Source organism: Heterodontus francisci, chromosome 9 (genome assembly GCF_036365525.1).
Source record: "Heterodontus francisci isolate sHetFra1 chromosome 9, sHetFra1.hap1, whole genome shotgun sequence".
Lineage (NCBI taxonomy): Eukaryota > Metazoa > Chordata > Chondrichthyes > Heterodontiformes > Heterodontidae > Heterodontus > Heterodontus francisci.
In genome coordinates, this window is record NC_090379.1 from 108,658,477 (window position 1) to 108,674,047 (window position 15,571).

The 15,571-nt window shown below is 44.5% G+C and overlaps 1 protein-coding gene across 5 annotated transcripts in view; it reads right to left on the reverse strand.

Annotated features, from left to right (window-relative positions):
• Positions 1 to 15,571, reverse strand: part of LOC137373966 (regulator of microtubule dynamics protein 3-like) — a 338,872-nt gene that overhangs the window by 301,787 nt on the left and 21,514 nt on the right. For 4 of the 5 annotated variants that reach the window (XM_068039652.1, XM_068039653.1, XM_068039656.1 and 1 more), the window contains exon 3: positions 3,740 to 3,886. The exons of the other annotated variant lie outside the window; for it this stretch is intronic. In XM_068039652.1, coding sequence (XP_067895753.1) covers positions 3,740 to 3,886 — 147 coding nt within the window. The remainder of the gene's footprint in view (positions 1 to 3,739; positions 3,887 to 15,571) is intronic. 5 annotated transcript variants of the gene reach the window in all.

Here is a 15,571-nt window from a genome sequence, read left to right on the forward strand (position 1 = left end):
GAGTCAGCGGCGCTTGAGATGGCTTGGCCATGTGAGCCGCATGGAAGATGGCAGGATCCCCAAAGATACATTGTACAGCGAGCTCGCCACTGGTATCAGACCCACCGGCCGTCCATGTCTCCGTTATAAAGACGTCTGCAAACGCGACATGAAATCGTGTGACATTGATCACAAGTCGTGGGAGTCAGTTGCCAGCATTCGCCAGAGCTGGCGGGCAGCCATAAAGACAGGGCTAAATTGTGGCGAGTCGAAGAGACTTAGTAGTTGGCAGGAAAAAAGACAGAGGCGCAAGGGGAGAGCCAACTGTGCAACAGCCCCAACAAACAAATTTCTCTGCAGCACCTGTGGAAGAGCCTGTCACTCCAGAATTGGCCTTTATAGCCACTCCAGGCGCTGCTTCACAAACCACTGACCACCTCCAGGCGCGTATCCATTGTCTCTCGAGATAAGGAGGCCCAAAAGAAAGAGGATACCTCACTCATCAGGAACGTAACCCACAAAGACTTACTTATTTATTTATTCTTAAGAAACAGCTAATTAAAAAAAAACTTTTAAAACCAGTTAACTGTTAGTTTTTGAAAGTATATGTATGGGGGAGTTAGGTTAAAATAAGAAGTTATAAGGTCTTTAGACATAGATTTATCTTAATAGTGTCTAAGATTTAGTTTTTTAAAAACTAATAGTTTATTCATTGCTGTCCAAAGGTACCTAGTTTGGTCTGTCTTATTCTGGAGGTTACTAGAGTGTTTAATTTGGCTGTTTTTCCAGCTGGTGGGAAAACGTTAATAACGTGCTGTGAACTGTGGAGTGATGGGACTGAATTGTCAGTGCGTTGCTCCTGCCTTGGTTGTAACAGTATGTAATGCAAATGTTAATATAATCTGGTATGGCACCTAATGTACTGCATTGAAAGAAGCTGATCTTTATTGAAATTTATGAAATGTCCAATTTGAACTGTTCTGCAATGTATTTTAAAAATTATGAATAAAGTATATTTTTGGAAAAAAGGTTCTCTGCTAGAGCATTCCAAAATTATTCCCAATACTCTGCTCTCTTTTCATTACCTGGATCATCATCTGCATCAAAGGTTGATCTATTCTTCCCGAAAATGAAGCAGTGCACTCTGCCACAACTGCAGCATAGCAAACAATGTTCAAGAACTCTCTGTGCAAAGACATTTCTCCAACCTCATTCTCTTTGACAATTTTAAATTGATGGCCTACTGCCACTGACTCTTCAACCAGAGGATATAGCCTTTCCCTTGTTACTGTATTAAAAACCTTTCATAATTTAAAAAAAGATTTTGAATCCCTTCTTAGGCTTCTCTATGTGAAGAGCAAACGAAAACTTTATAGTTTAATGGTGCCAGCACTAACACAGATTAATTGACAACATCCTGTAATGTTCTTCAGTACTGATTGTGTAAATCTTATTTAAGACACAACCAGGCATTAATTCTCATCCTGTTTTTCAAAGTGAGAGAGGATATTTTCAACTTTCAGGTCTTAGAACCAATGTTTTAAATACACATTTCCTGCTTTCACAACCTCATGTAAACAAACTACTATCCAAAGCCAATAAAAAATTAAGTGATTAGAAATAGCAGGTTGGGCGACATGAACAGCTTCCCATGGGTAAAGATACAGGAAAATTCATCCATTCACTTTCACTCACTGTTTCCTATAAATGGAGCAGCAAAACAATCATAACATCTGCAAAACTGGATGGACTACAAAGAGATAAGTGAACAGGATAATATAAGCACTGATGGGAATCAACTACCAATGCCAAAGTAAAGGTGGGAGAGCCCCCTGGGTGCACTTTCTTTTGCTCTCTTCATGTTGCAGGGCACTACTGTTTCTGAATGCTGCTTGTTACTCCATTTTTTAACCTTGTGATAGCACAAACATACAGTTTCTGCACTCAGCATGAGCATTAAATGACTTGTATTGTGTATTAGGAGAGCTCCTCAATCAATTGCAAATTTTGTTGTGAAGGTACAATAGTGACAATTCTCAACCTTCTTGCATTAATGTCGGTAAGCAAGGCGAACCAAAGATATCAGCAGTCAACCTCTGCAATGATTGGTTTAGTTTAGTTTAGAGATACAGCACTGAAACAGGCCCTTCGGCCCACCGAGTCTGTGCCGACCATCAACCACCCATTTATACTAATCCTACACTAATTCCATATTCCTACCACATCGCCACCTGTCCCTATATTTCCCTACCACTTACCTATACTAAGGGCAATTGCTAATGGCCAATTTACCTATCAACCTGCAAGTCTTTGGCATGTGGGAGGAAACCGGAGCACTCGGTGGAAACCCACGCAGACACAGGGAGAACTTGCAAACTCCACACAGGCAGTACCCAGAATTGAACCCGGGTCACTGGAGCTGTGAGGCTGCGGTGCTAACCACTGCGCCACTGTGCCGCCCATAAACCAAAGGAAAAATTTAAAATAGAAATAGATAGCAGGAACTATTTCAAGGCTACAATCTAATTTCTAGATTTAGGTTTTACTATCATTGATTATGGAATTGTCTGAATCCCTGAGTTAAATTTTTGCCCTATATTAACGGAGGTGCATCATTCTGTATCCAATGACCTTTATTTCTTTAATTACACTGCTACCTGCAAGTCGTCAACAGGAATCCATTCTTATCGTCCGATATTGCTCAAATGAGCAAGGTGGAGGGATTAAGAGGTGAATTTTCAATTTATCGCCGGGGCATAAAATTAATGCGGTGGACCAGCCACCTGTTACAGAAATTGCACAATTTGCATTTCCATCGATCCCAATGGTTCCGATAAATGGTGGTCAATCTACAATGTTGTGGCTCTCTGCAGGTGCCAGCCCGAAGCAGCATCCAGTAACAAGCATCGTGGAAAAGGCAGGGAAATTATCCTGTTTAAATTAATGCAGGTTAACCTTATTCTGCCTCCCAACACCAGGCCTACAGTTATCATTATTTACAGTAGCTCATAACTGACCAGTCAACCCTATTTATATCCTTAATGGATCTCAATTCAAAGAACTATTGTCCTGTTATAATACTGGAAGGATCAACAATCTGTAGTTCACAGGGGTGCACTTGGTGGGAAATTTAAACTGATCTTTTGGGCTGCTGGAGGCAGTGCTCAGGTTAGGAAGTTACGATTCTGCCAGTCATCCCAGCAGAGTTCTGTTTTTATTTCAGATTTCCACTATCTGCATATTTTGCTTTTGTTTTAGTATTCAAAACATTATCAGTTAGGAAAAGATTTCCATTTTAGGAATTCTTTGCAAGTTCATCAACAGTTATTCCTGGAGCTCTGCAGCTGCTTTGCTATCGCAACTTTCTTTCTATGTCAGTGGCCTAACATTTCCTGCCAATGGAAGAGGTAAAACCATAAATTGGATTCCAAATTTAGATGACTATGTTTCTTGAAATCTGAATCATCATAGGATGATGAAACCTTCCAGATGGCACAATTACTACTTTACAATCCAACTCATAGACCATAAACATAAATAGAAACACAAATATCACAATGGTGATGAGGTTGAAGTTAAGGGTATGGTATAAGTAGTATATCGGACATCTCCAAAACCTATTACACTCAGGATAGATGGCCTAGGAGTTCCCAATAGTATTATCGGGTAATTTCTTATTTCTCAGTCCTTTGTACAGAGAAAACATGCAAAGATATGGTTCTATTTTAGATCATTATTCAGCGCAGAATGCTCTACTTACCCTCCTTCACTCTCTGTTTCAGCACTGCTCTTAGTCCCAGTGTTGGCTGTGAAATAGATGGAGTTTGATTCAGCAGAATTACTTCTTTCCCTTTGAATTCCTAGTTTCTTCTTTTTTGATGTTTTTTGGCATCGCTCTAAACTTGTCCTTTGTTATACAACAGAACAAAAACTTAGTACATTCAAATTTTTTCATATTAAGATCCTACATAATGAGAGTGGTGAGGTCCAAATGGACCCAACCCCTTCCAATAGTAACGTAGCAGAATGAGACACTGGTAGCTTTTAGCATCTTAGTGAGGATAAAGTTGCTCTTTAGGAGCAACCAAAAATTCTGTAATGTGAACTTTATGGCATCAGTCTGATATAATGAAGCTTCAGCATTTCAAGGGTTCAATTTTCTTTTTTCAAAATACAACTTCTGGGCTCAGGAAAACTAGTCAAACTAAATTAAAGTGTATGTCATACATCAAACTGAATTTTAAAAAGTTGCATCTTATTCAATATTTCAATGGGACTACCTAAAATGATTAAAACAAGTTTTTTTTCAAACTCTTTCATGGGATGGGAGTGTCATTGGCTAGGCCAGCATTTGTTGCCCATCCCTAATTGCCCATGAGGTGGTGGCGGTGAGCTGCCTTCTTGAACTACTGTAGTCCACTTGGGCAGGTACACCACCAGTGCTGTTAGGAAGGGAGTTGTAGGTTTCTGACCCAGCAACAGTGAAGCAACGGTAATACACACCCAAATCAGAATGATGTGTGACTTGGAGGGGTAATTGCAGGTGGTGGTGTCCCCATGCATCCTTCTAGGTGACAGAGGTCAGAGGTTTGGAAGGTGAAGGCAGCTTGGTGAGCTGCTGCAGCACATCTTGTATATGGTACACACTGCAGCCATTGTGCACCGGTGGTGGATGCAGTGAATGTTGAAGGTGGTGGATGGGGTGCTGATCAAGTGGGCTGCTTTGTCCTGGATGGTGTCGAGCTTCTTGAGCGTTGTTGGAGCTGCATTCATCCAGGCAAGTGGCAGGTATTCCATCACACTCCTGACTTGTGCCTTGTAGATGGTGGACAGGCTTTAGGGAATCAGGAGGTGATTTACTCGCCATAGAGTTCCCAGCCTCTGACCTGCTCTTTTAGACACAGTATTTATGTGGCTAGTCCAGTTCAGTTTCTGGTCAATGGTAACCCTCAGGATGTTGATCGTGGGGGATTCAAAGATGGTAATGCCATTGAACATCAAGGGGAGATGGTTAGATTCTCTTTTGTTGGAAATTGTCACTGCCCGTCACTTGTGTGGTGCGAAAAGTTCCTGTCCAGCTCTATAAAAGGTATCTTAAACACTCTGAAATTACCAAACAGTATGACACTAAGAGTGGGATTTTGAAAATCCATTCTCTGTTCTCAATTTTTCTTTACTAGTATGTTGCCAATCCTTATTCTGCCTGCTCAAGAGTAAAAACAAATTCCTAATGGCTGCCCTCATAGACCAGGAAGAGTCCCAGATATAGCCCAAGGCAGAGAAAATACCTCTATAATGTTAGATGCTGTTGGAAGTACTATCCACCTCCTATTAACAATATCTTCAATATAAAAGTGCCTGAAGTCACCAATAGATATAGAAAGTACCAATGGTTCAAATGTACACACGATGAGCTTTAAATGTGCTCCACATTGAAACATGCTTGTTCTGCGAAGTATGGTGCAAACTCACATATACCACAAATGTAGTAACAACTTATATTTATAGGTATTTAAAAAGGAAAAGAGAAAGTAACGTGAGTGTTGGTCCTCTAGAGAGGGAGAATGGGGAGTTAATAAGGAAATGGTAGATAAAATGAACAAATATTTTCCTTCTGTCTTCACTATAGAGGATACAAGAAACATTCCAGCAATAGCTATAAATCAGGAGGTGGAAGGAAGAGAGGAACTTGGTGAAATTACAATCACCAGGGAAGCAGTACTGAGCAAAATGATGGAGCTGCGAACTGACAAGACCCCGGGTCCTGATGGACTTCATCCTAGGGTCTTAAAAGAGGTGGCTAATGAGGTAGCAGATGCATTGGTGTGAATTATTCAAAATTTGCTAGATTCTGGAAAGGTTCCATCAGACTGGAAAGGAGCAAATATAACCCCTCTATTCAAGAAGTGGGGGTGGGGAGAGGCAGAAAACAGGTAACTACAGGCCAGTTAGCTTGACGTCTGTCGTGGGGAAGGTTTTAGTTTAGTTTAGAGATACAGAACGGAAACAGGTCCTTCAGCCCACCGAGTCTGTACCGACCATCAACCACCCACTTATACTAATCCCATATTCCTACCACATCCCCACCTGTCCCTATATTTCCCTACCACCTACCTATACTAGTGGCAATTTATAATGGCCAATTTACCTACCAACCTGCAAGTCTTTTGGCTTGTGGGAGGAAACAGGAGCACCCGGAGAAAACCCACGCAGACACAGGGAGAACTTGCAAGCTCCACACAGGCAGTACCCAGAATTGAACCCGGGTCGCTGGAGCTGTGAGGCTGCGGTGCTAACCACTGCGTCACTGTGCCGCCCATGCGGTGTTCGAATCGATCATTAAGGAGGCTTTAGCTGGGAACTTAGAAAAACTCAAGGTAATTGGGAACAGCCAGCGTGATTGTGAAAGGGAAATCATGTTTAACCAATTTATTGGAGTTCTTTGAAGGAGTAACATGCACTGTGGATAAAGGGGAGCTGTTGACGTACTGTACTTGGATTTCCAGAACGCATTTGACAAGGTGCCACATAAAAGGTTATTGTGCAAAGTAGGACTCATGGTGTAGGGGTTAGCATATTGGCATGGAAAGATGATTGGCTGACTGACAGAAAACAGAGAGTATGCAAAATGGGTCCTTTTCTGATTGGCAGGATGTGATGAGTGGAGTACCACAGGGGTCTGCGCTGGGGCCTCAACTTTTTACAATTTATATCAATGGCTTAGATGAGGGGAGCGATGGCTTGGTAGCTAAGTTTGCAGATGACACCAAAGGTAGGTAGGAAAGTATGTTGTGAAGGAGGTTGCAGACTGATACAGATAGGTCGAGTGAGTGGGCAAAAATCTGGCAGATGGAGTCTTCTTTGGCCTCCTTGTCTCGGGAGAAAATGGGTAAGCATCTGGAGGTGGTCAGTGGTTTGTGGAGCAGCGCCTGGAGTGGCTATAAAGGCAAATACTAGAGTGACAGACTCTTCCACAGGTGCTGCAGATAAAATTGGTTGTCAGGGCTGTTACACAGTTGGCTCTCCCCTTGCGCTTCTGTCCTTTTTCCTGCCAACTGCTAAGTCTCTTCGACTCGCCGCACTTTAGCCCCCGCTTTATGGCTGCCCGCCAGCTCTGGCGATCGCTGGCAACTGACTCCCACAACTTGTGATCAATGTCACAGGACTTCATGTCGCATTTGCAGACGTCTTTAAAGCGGAGACATGGACGGCCGGTGGGTCTGCTACTAGTGACGAGCTCGCTGTACAGTGTGTCCTTGGGGATCCTGCCATCTTCAATGCGGCTCACATGGCCAAGCCATCTCAAGCGCCGCTGACACAGTAGGGTGTATAAGCTGGGGATGTTGGCCACCTCGTGGACTTCTGTGTTGGAGATACGGTCCTGTCACCTGATGCCAAGGATCCTCTGGAGGCAGCGAAGATTGAATGAATTGAGACGTCGCTCTTGGCTGACATACGTTGTCCAGGCCTCGCTGCTGTAGAGCAAGGTACTGAGGACTCAGGCTTGATACACTCGGACTTGTGTTCCGTGTCAGTGCGCCATTTTCCCAAACTCTCTTGGTCAGTCTGGATATAGCAGTGGAAGCCTTTCCCATGCGCTTGTTGATTTCTGCATCGAGAGATGATAGTTGAGCCTAGGTAGGTGAACCTTGGAACCACTTCCAGAGCGTGGTCGCCGATATTGATGGATGGAGCATTTCTGACGTCCTGTCCCATGATGTTCGTTTTCTTGAGGCTGATGCTTAGGCCAAATTCGTTGCAGGCAGCCGCAAACCTGTCTATGAGATTCTGCAGACACTCTTCAGTGTGAGATGTTAATGCAGCATCGTCAGGAAAGAGGAGTTCCCTGATGAGGACTTTCCGTACTTTGGTCTTCGCTCTTAGGCGGGCAAGGTTGAACAACCTGCCACCTGATCTTGCGTGGAGGAAAATTCCTTCTTCTGAAGACTTGAACGCATGTGAGAGCAGGAAGGAGAAGAAAATCCCAAACAGTGTCGGTGCGAGAACACAGCCCTGTTTCACGCCACTCAGGATAGGAAAGGGGTCTGATGAGGCGCCGCTATGCTGAATTGTCCCTTTCATATTGTCATGGAATGAGGTGATGATGCTTAGTAGCTTTGGTGAACATCCGATCTTTTCTAGTCGTCTGAAGAGACCACGTCTGCTGACGAGGTCAAAGGCTTTGGTGAGATCAATGAAAGCAACGGAGAGGGGCATCTGTTGTTCGCGGCATTTCTCCTGTAGCTGATGAAGGGAGAACAGCATGTCAATGGTCAATCTCTCTGCACAAAAGCCACACTGTGCCTCAGGGTAGACACGCTCGGCCAGCTTCTGAAGCCTGGTTAAAGCGACTCGGTTGAAGACATTCCCCACTATGCTGAGCAGGGAGATTCCACGGTAGTTGTTACAGTCACCACGGTCAACTTTGTTTTTATAGAGGGTGATGATATTGGCATCGCGCATGTCCTGTGGTACTGCTCCCTCATCCCAGCACAGGCAAAGCAATTTGTAGAGTGCTGAGAGTATAGCAGGCTTAGCGCTCTTAATTTTGGGGGCGGCACAGTGGCGCAATGGTTAGCACCGCAGCCTCACAGCTCCAGGGACCCGGGTTCGATTCTGGGTACTGCCTGTGCGGAGTTTGCAAGTTCTCCCTGTGTCTGCGTGGGTTTCCTCCGGGTGCTCCGGTTTCCTCCCACATGCCAAAGACTTGCAGGTTGATAGGTTAATTGGCCATTATAAATTGCCCCTAATATAGGTAGGTGGTAGGGAAATATATAGGGACAGGTGGGGATGTGATAGGAATATGGGATTAGTGTAAGATTAGCATCCGCAGCACTTAAAGCAGCCAGAAGTACTGCACAAAGAACAGCTAGGCGTTGCGCAAACGACTACTGGCAACACCTATGCAGTCATATTCAGCTGGCCTCAGACACCGGAAACATCAGAGGAATGTATGATGGCATGAAGAGAGCTCTTGGGCCAACCATCAAGAAGATCGCCCCCCTCAAATCTAAATCGGGGGACATAATCACTGACCAACGCAAACAGATGGACCGCTGGGTTGAGCACTACCTAGAACCAGGGAGAATGTGGTCACTGAGACTGCCCTCAATGCAGCCCAGCCTCTACCAGTCATGGATGAGCTGGACATACAGCCAACCAAATCGGAACTCAGTGATGCCATTGATTCTCTAGCCAGCGGAAAAGCCCCTGGGAAGGACAGCATTACCCCTGAAATAATCAAGAGTGCCAAGCCTGCTATACTCTCAGCACTACATGAACTGCTATGCCTGTGCTGGGACGAGGGAGCAGTACCACAGGACATGCGCGATGCCAACATCATCACCCTCTATAAAAACAAAGGTGACCGCGGTGACTGCAACAACTACCGTGGAATCTCCCTGCTCAGCATAGTGGGGAAAGTCTTTGCTCGAGTCGCTCTGAACAGGCTCCAGAAGCTGGCCGAGCGCGTCTACCCTGAGGCACAGTGTGGCTTTCGTGCAGAGAGATCGACCATTGACATGCTGTTCTCCCTTCGTCAGATACAGGAGAAATGCCGTGAACAACAGATGCCCCTCTTCATTGCTTTCATTGATCTCACCAAAGCCTTTGACCTCGTCAGCAGACGTGGTCTCTTCAGACTACTAGAAAAGATCGGATGTCCACCAAAGCTACTAAGTATCATCACCTCATTCCATGACAATATGAAAGGCACAATTCAACATGGTGGCTCCTCATCAGAGCCCTTTCCTATCCTGAGTGGTGGGAAACAGGGCTGTGTTCTCGCACCCACACTTTTTGGGATTTTCTTCTCCCTGCTGCTTTCACATGCGTTCAAATCCTCTGAAGAAGGAATTTTCCTCCACACAAGATCAGGGGGCAGGTTGTTCAACCTTGCCCGTCTAAGAGCGAAGCCCAAAGTACGGAAAGTCCTCATCAGAGAACTCCTCTTTGCTGACGATGCTGCTTTAACATCTCACACTGAAGAGTGCCTGCAGAGTCTCATCGACAGGTTTGCAGCTGCCTGCAATGAATTTGGCCTAACCATCAGCCTCAAGAAAACGAACATCATGGGGCAGGACGTCAGAAATGCTCCATCCATCAATATTGGCGACCACGCTCTGGAAGTGGTTCAAGAGTTCACCTACCTAGGCTCAACTATCACCAGTAACCTGTCTCTAGATGCAGAAATCAACAAGCGCATGGGTAAGGCTTCCACTGCTATGTCCAGACTGGCCAAGAGAGTGTGGGAAAATGGCGCACTGACACGGAACACAAAAGTCCGAGTGTATCAGGCCTGTGTCCTCAGTACCTTGCTCTACGGCAGCGAGGCCTGGACAACGTATGCCAGCCAAGAGCGACGTCTCAATTCATTCCATCTTCGCTGCCTCCGGAGAATACTTGGCATCAGGTGGCAGGACTATATCTCCAACACAGAAGTCCTTGAAGCGGCCAACACCCCCAGCTTATACACACTACTGAGTCAGCGGCGCTTGAGATGGCTTGGCCATGTGAGCCGCATGGAAGATGGCAGGATCCCCAAAGACACATTGTACAGCGAGCTCGCCACTGGTATCAGACCCACCGGCTGTCCATGTCTCCGCTATAAAGACGTCTGCAAACGCGACATGAAATCGTGTGACATTGATCACAAGTCGTGGGAGTCAGTTGCCAGCATTCGCCAGAGCTGGCGGGCAGCCATAAAGACAGGGCTAAATTGTGGCGAGTCGAAGAGACTTAGTAGTTGGCAGGAAAAAAGACAGAGGCGCAAGGGGAGAGCCAACTGTGCAACAGCCCCGACAAACAAATTTCTCTGCAGCACCTGTGGAAGAGCCTGTCACTCCACAATTGGCCTTTATAGCCACTCCAGGCGCTGCTTCACAAACCACTGACCACCTCCAGGCGCATATCCATTGTCTCTCGAGATAAGGAGGCCCAAAGAAGTATAAATGGGTGGTTGATGGTCGGCACAGACTCGGTGGGCCGAAGGGCCTGTTTCAGTGCTGTATCTCTAAACTAAACTAAACTAATTATTTCAGGGGTAATGCCGTCTGGAGTATAATCTGGGAAAAATTGAAGTTGTTCACTTTGGCAGGAAGAATAAAAAAAGCAGAGTATTACTTAAATGGAGAACAACTGCAGAGTTCAGAGGTGCAGAGGGATCTAGGTGTTCTAGTGCATGAGTCACAAAAGGTTATTATGCAGGTACAGCACGTAATAAAGAAGGCTCGTGGATTGCTATCCTTTATTGCAAGAGAAATTGAAAATAAAAGTAAGGATGTTATGCTTCAGTTATTCTGGGCATTGGTGAGACCACATCTCAAATACTGTTTTGCAGTTTTGGTTTCCTTATTTAAGGAAGGTTGTAAATGCTTTGGATGCAGTTCAGAGGCGGTTTACTAGATTGATACCTGGAATGAGCGGGTTGTCTTATAAGGAAAGATTGGACAGACTGGGCTTGTTTTCACTGGAAGAGTGAGGGGAGACTTGATTAAAGTTTATAAGATCCTGAACAGTCTTAACAAGGTGGATGTGGAAAGGATGTTTCTTCTTGTGGGTGAGTCAAGAACTAGGGGGCACTGTTGTAAAATTAGGGGTCACCCTTTTAGGACAGAGATGATGAGAAATGTTTTCTGAGTGTTGTGCGACTTTGGAACTTTCTGCCTCAGAAGGTGGTGGAGGTGGGGGTTATTGAATATTTTTAAGATGGAGGTAGATAGATTCTTGTTAGGCAAGAGAATCAAGGGTTATCGGGGGTAGATGGGAGTGTGGAATTCGAAACACAAACAGATCAGCCATGATCCTTACTGAATGGTGGAGCAGGCTAGAGGCGCCAAATGGCCTACTTCTGCTCCTAATTCGTATATAGTCTTTAACGTAGTAAAACATCCCAAGGCACTTCACAGGAGCATTATACAACACCGAGCCACATAAGGAGATATCAGGTCAGATGACCAAAAGCTTGGTTAAAGAGGTAGGTTTTAAGGAGTGTCTTAAAGGAGGAAAGCAAGATAGAGAGGCAGAGAGGTATAGGGAGGATATACCAGAGCTTAGTGCCTAGGCAGCTGAAGGCGCAGCCACAAACGGGTGGAACAATTAAAAATGGGGATGCACAGAGGCCAGAATTAGAGGAGCACAGATATCTCAGAGGTTGTGGGGCTAGAGCGATTACAGAAATAGGGAGGGGCAAGGCCCTGGAGGGATTTGAAAACAAGGTTGCGAATTTTAGTAGCAAGATGTTGCTTAATCGGGAGGCAATATAGGTCAGCAAACACAGGGGTGATAGCATTATATACAAAGTATCAAGCCCATTGGCTTTTTCAGAAAAACTTAGTATGATGCACGGGAATGGAATGAATACTGGACACAAGATCTTACAGCTTGGCTGGGGAATAAATTACTGTTTGGGATTGGACAGAATGGGTGCATGTGTTGTTGTTACAGAACACCTGGAGGCTGTAAAATTACTTTGAGGTTCAAAATAATACAAATATTTAGTTTTTTACTCACTGAACCCTTTCCTTTAATCAAATGATTAACCAGAAATTTTCAGTAGATTCAAAATCTTCAGATTGTATGTATATGTCTGCTCAAAGTTATGGGGGGGGGTAGGAAGGGACTTTAAAACTCCCAACATCTAAATTTACATTAGTATTCTACCACAGTTAGGTGAAAAAGCAATCCTGGCAACGCTTTGACAGCAATGGCTGATCTCAGCAATATGACATCCACTTGGAAACTGATTTTGTGTGCAGTTGGACTTATAATTTGGAATTCAATATTAGATGAGTGATAGAAGAAATATCTTAAGCAATTGTTATCCTCTAAGTTACACAGCACAGCGCTGCTTGGAACACTTTTCCTTTACTCTTTCCAGGCAGATCCCAAAGCGCCTACACTCTTAACTTCCACAATCTGGATCCAATGGCCAGTTCAAAACTCATGGGAGACTGAATCTGGATTCAATCTGAAAACAGCAGCTGCACAAGTCAAAAGCCAACAGAATCCTTCCACCTGAGTTAGCTATTGAAAGAAAGGGCAGGAAATCAACAAGGAAAATGTTTCATTTTAAATTACCCACTTAATGATACTCCCATATCCCATTTATTTACTAGAATGCTGCACTAAATAATCCAAATAATATTGGTGATGTTGGGAACTTCCTAACAGCACTGTCAGGGTACCTACACCAGATGGACTGCAGCAGTTCAAGAAGGTGGCTCACCACCACCTTCTCAAGAGCAATTAGGGATAGGCAACAATCGCTGGCCTTGCCAGCGACGCCCACATCCCATGAAAGAATTAACAAAAACTTACTGAGCAAAAAAAGTTGGTTGAAATCGAACAATGAGTAAACATTTTTGTCATAACCTTGAATATTTGTGCAAAATATCCCATCCATCTAATCGATTTGAAAAATATTTCTTACTCAAGTTAAAACACGGTAACTAGAGTTTTGAACATAGCCTTCAACTTTGTTGTATTTTCAGGCTGGGCGCTGAATAATGAGGTTTCTTTACCATTTAACAGGAGTTTCTCGAAGTTGTGAGCAGCAGGGTGCTGGGAGCTGTGGTTGAGCAAGGAAATGTTATGTCTAAATACCTATTCCTAAGTTACAGCACAAAATGCATTCATAGAATCATAGATTTGTACAGCAAGCACAGAAGGAGACCATGTGGTCCTTCAAGTATTTATCCAATTCCCTTTTGAAGGCTACTATTGAATTTGTATCCACCACTCTATCAGGCAGTGTACTCCAAATCCTAACCTTGTTACATGAAAATTTTGCCTCGTGTCTGTCCTGTTCTTTTGCCAATCAGTTAAAATCTGCGCCTCTGGTTATTGACCCTTCAACCACAAGAAACAGTTCCACTTTATTTACTTTATCCTAACCCTTCATGATTTTAAACACCTCTATAAAATCTCCTCCTATCCCTCTCTGCTCTACGAAGAACTCCAGCTTCTCCAGTAAATGTAATCCTTCATCCCTGAAAACAGTCTCGTAAATTTCTTCTGCATCCTCTCCAAAGTCTTTACGTCCTTCCTAAAGTGTGATGCCCAGAATTGAACACAATACTCCGGCTGGGGCCAAACAAGTGTCTTAAATAAGCTCAGCATAATACCCCGGCCTTTGTACTCTATGCCTCCATTTGTAAAGGCCAGGATCAAGGTTCCCACTAATCTATGCACGTGTGTGGCCACATACCAGCCTATTTTATTTTATTCTTTCAGGGGATGTGGGCGTCGCTGGCCAGGCCAGCATTTATTGCCCATCCCTAATTGCCCTTGAGAAGGTGGTGGTGAGCTGCCTTCTTGAACCGCTGCAGTCCATGTGGGGTAGGTACACCAACAGTGCTGTTAAGAAGGGAGTCCCAGGATTTTGACCCAGCGACAGTGAAGGAACGGCGATATAGTTCCAAGTCAGGATGGTGTGTGACTTGGAGGGGAACTTGCAGGTGGTGGTGTTCCCATGTATTTGCTGCCCTTGTCCTTCTATTTGGTACAGGTCGCGGGTTTGGAAGGTGCTGTCGAAGGAGCCTTGGTGCATTGCTGCAGTGCATCTTGTAGATGGTACACACTGCTGCCACTGTGCGTCGGTGGTGGAGGGAGTGAATGTTTGTAGATGGGGTGCCAATCAAGCGGGCTGCTTTGTCCTGGATGGTGTCGAGCTTCTTGAGTGTTGTTGGAGCTGCACCCATCCATAAAAGTGGAGAGTATTCCATCACACTCCTGACTTGTGCCTTGTACATGGTGGACAGGCTTTGGGGAGTCAGGAGGTGAGTTACTCGCCACAGGATTCCTAGCCTCTGACCCGCTCTTGTAGCCATGGTATTTATATGGCTACTCCATTTCAGTTTCTGGTCAATGGTAGCCCCTAGGATGTTGATAGTGGGGGAATTCAGCGATGGTAATGCCGTTGAACATCGAGGGGAGATACTGTGTAGCTTTGTTCAGTGTTAAATACCCTGCCTGCATGGCCACACAAAAAAATTTAAAGGTACTGCGTTTTGAGGAAACTAGCTGCGCACAACAAAATTTTGTAGGGAACGTTGCCCACGATCCCATTGCTTATTAACTGCTTTGTTAACCTGTCCTACCACCTTCAAAGGTTTATGCACGAGAATCCCCTTTATTATTGTACCATTTAGCATGTGTTGTCTCTCCTCATTCTTTCTTGACAAAATATATCACCTCACACTTTTCTGTGTTGAATTTCATCTGGCACTTCACCACCAATTCCACCTGTCTGTTTATGCCCTCATGAAATCTATTTCTCCTTCACTGTTTACTACACTACAAAGTTTTGTGTCATCTGAAAATTTGTGCCCAGTGTCCTCTAAATCCAAGTCATTAATGTATATCCAAAACAGCAATGGTCCTCGTACTGAACCTTGGTGGACTCCAATGTTACCTCCCTCCAGTCTGAAAAACAGCCATTCACCACAACTCTTTAGTTTCTATCCCTTAACCAATTTTGTACCATCACTGTTGCTGCCCCTTTTATCACGTGCACTTCAGATTTGCGAACAAGCCTAACATGTGGCGCTTCATCAAGCATCTTTTAGAAGTCAATATATACAACATCAACTAC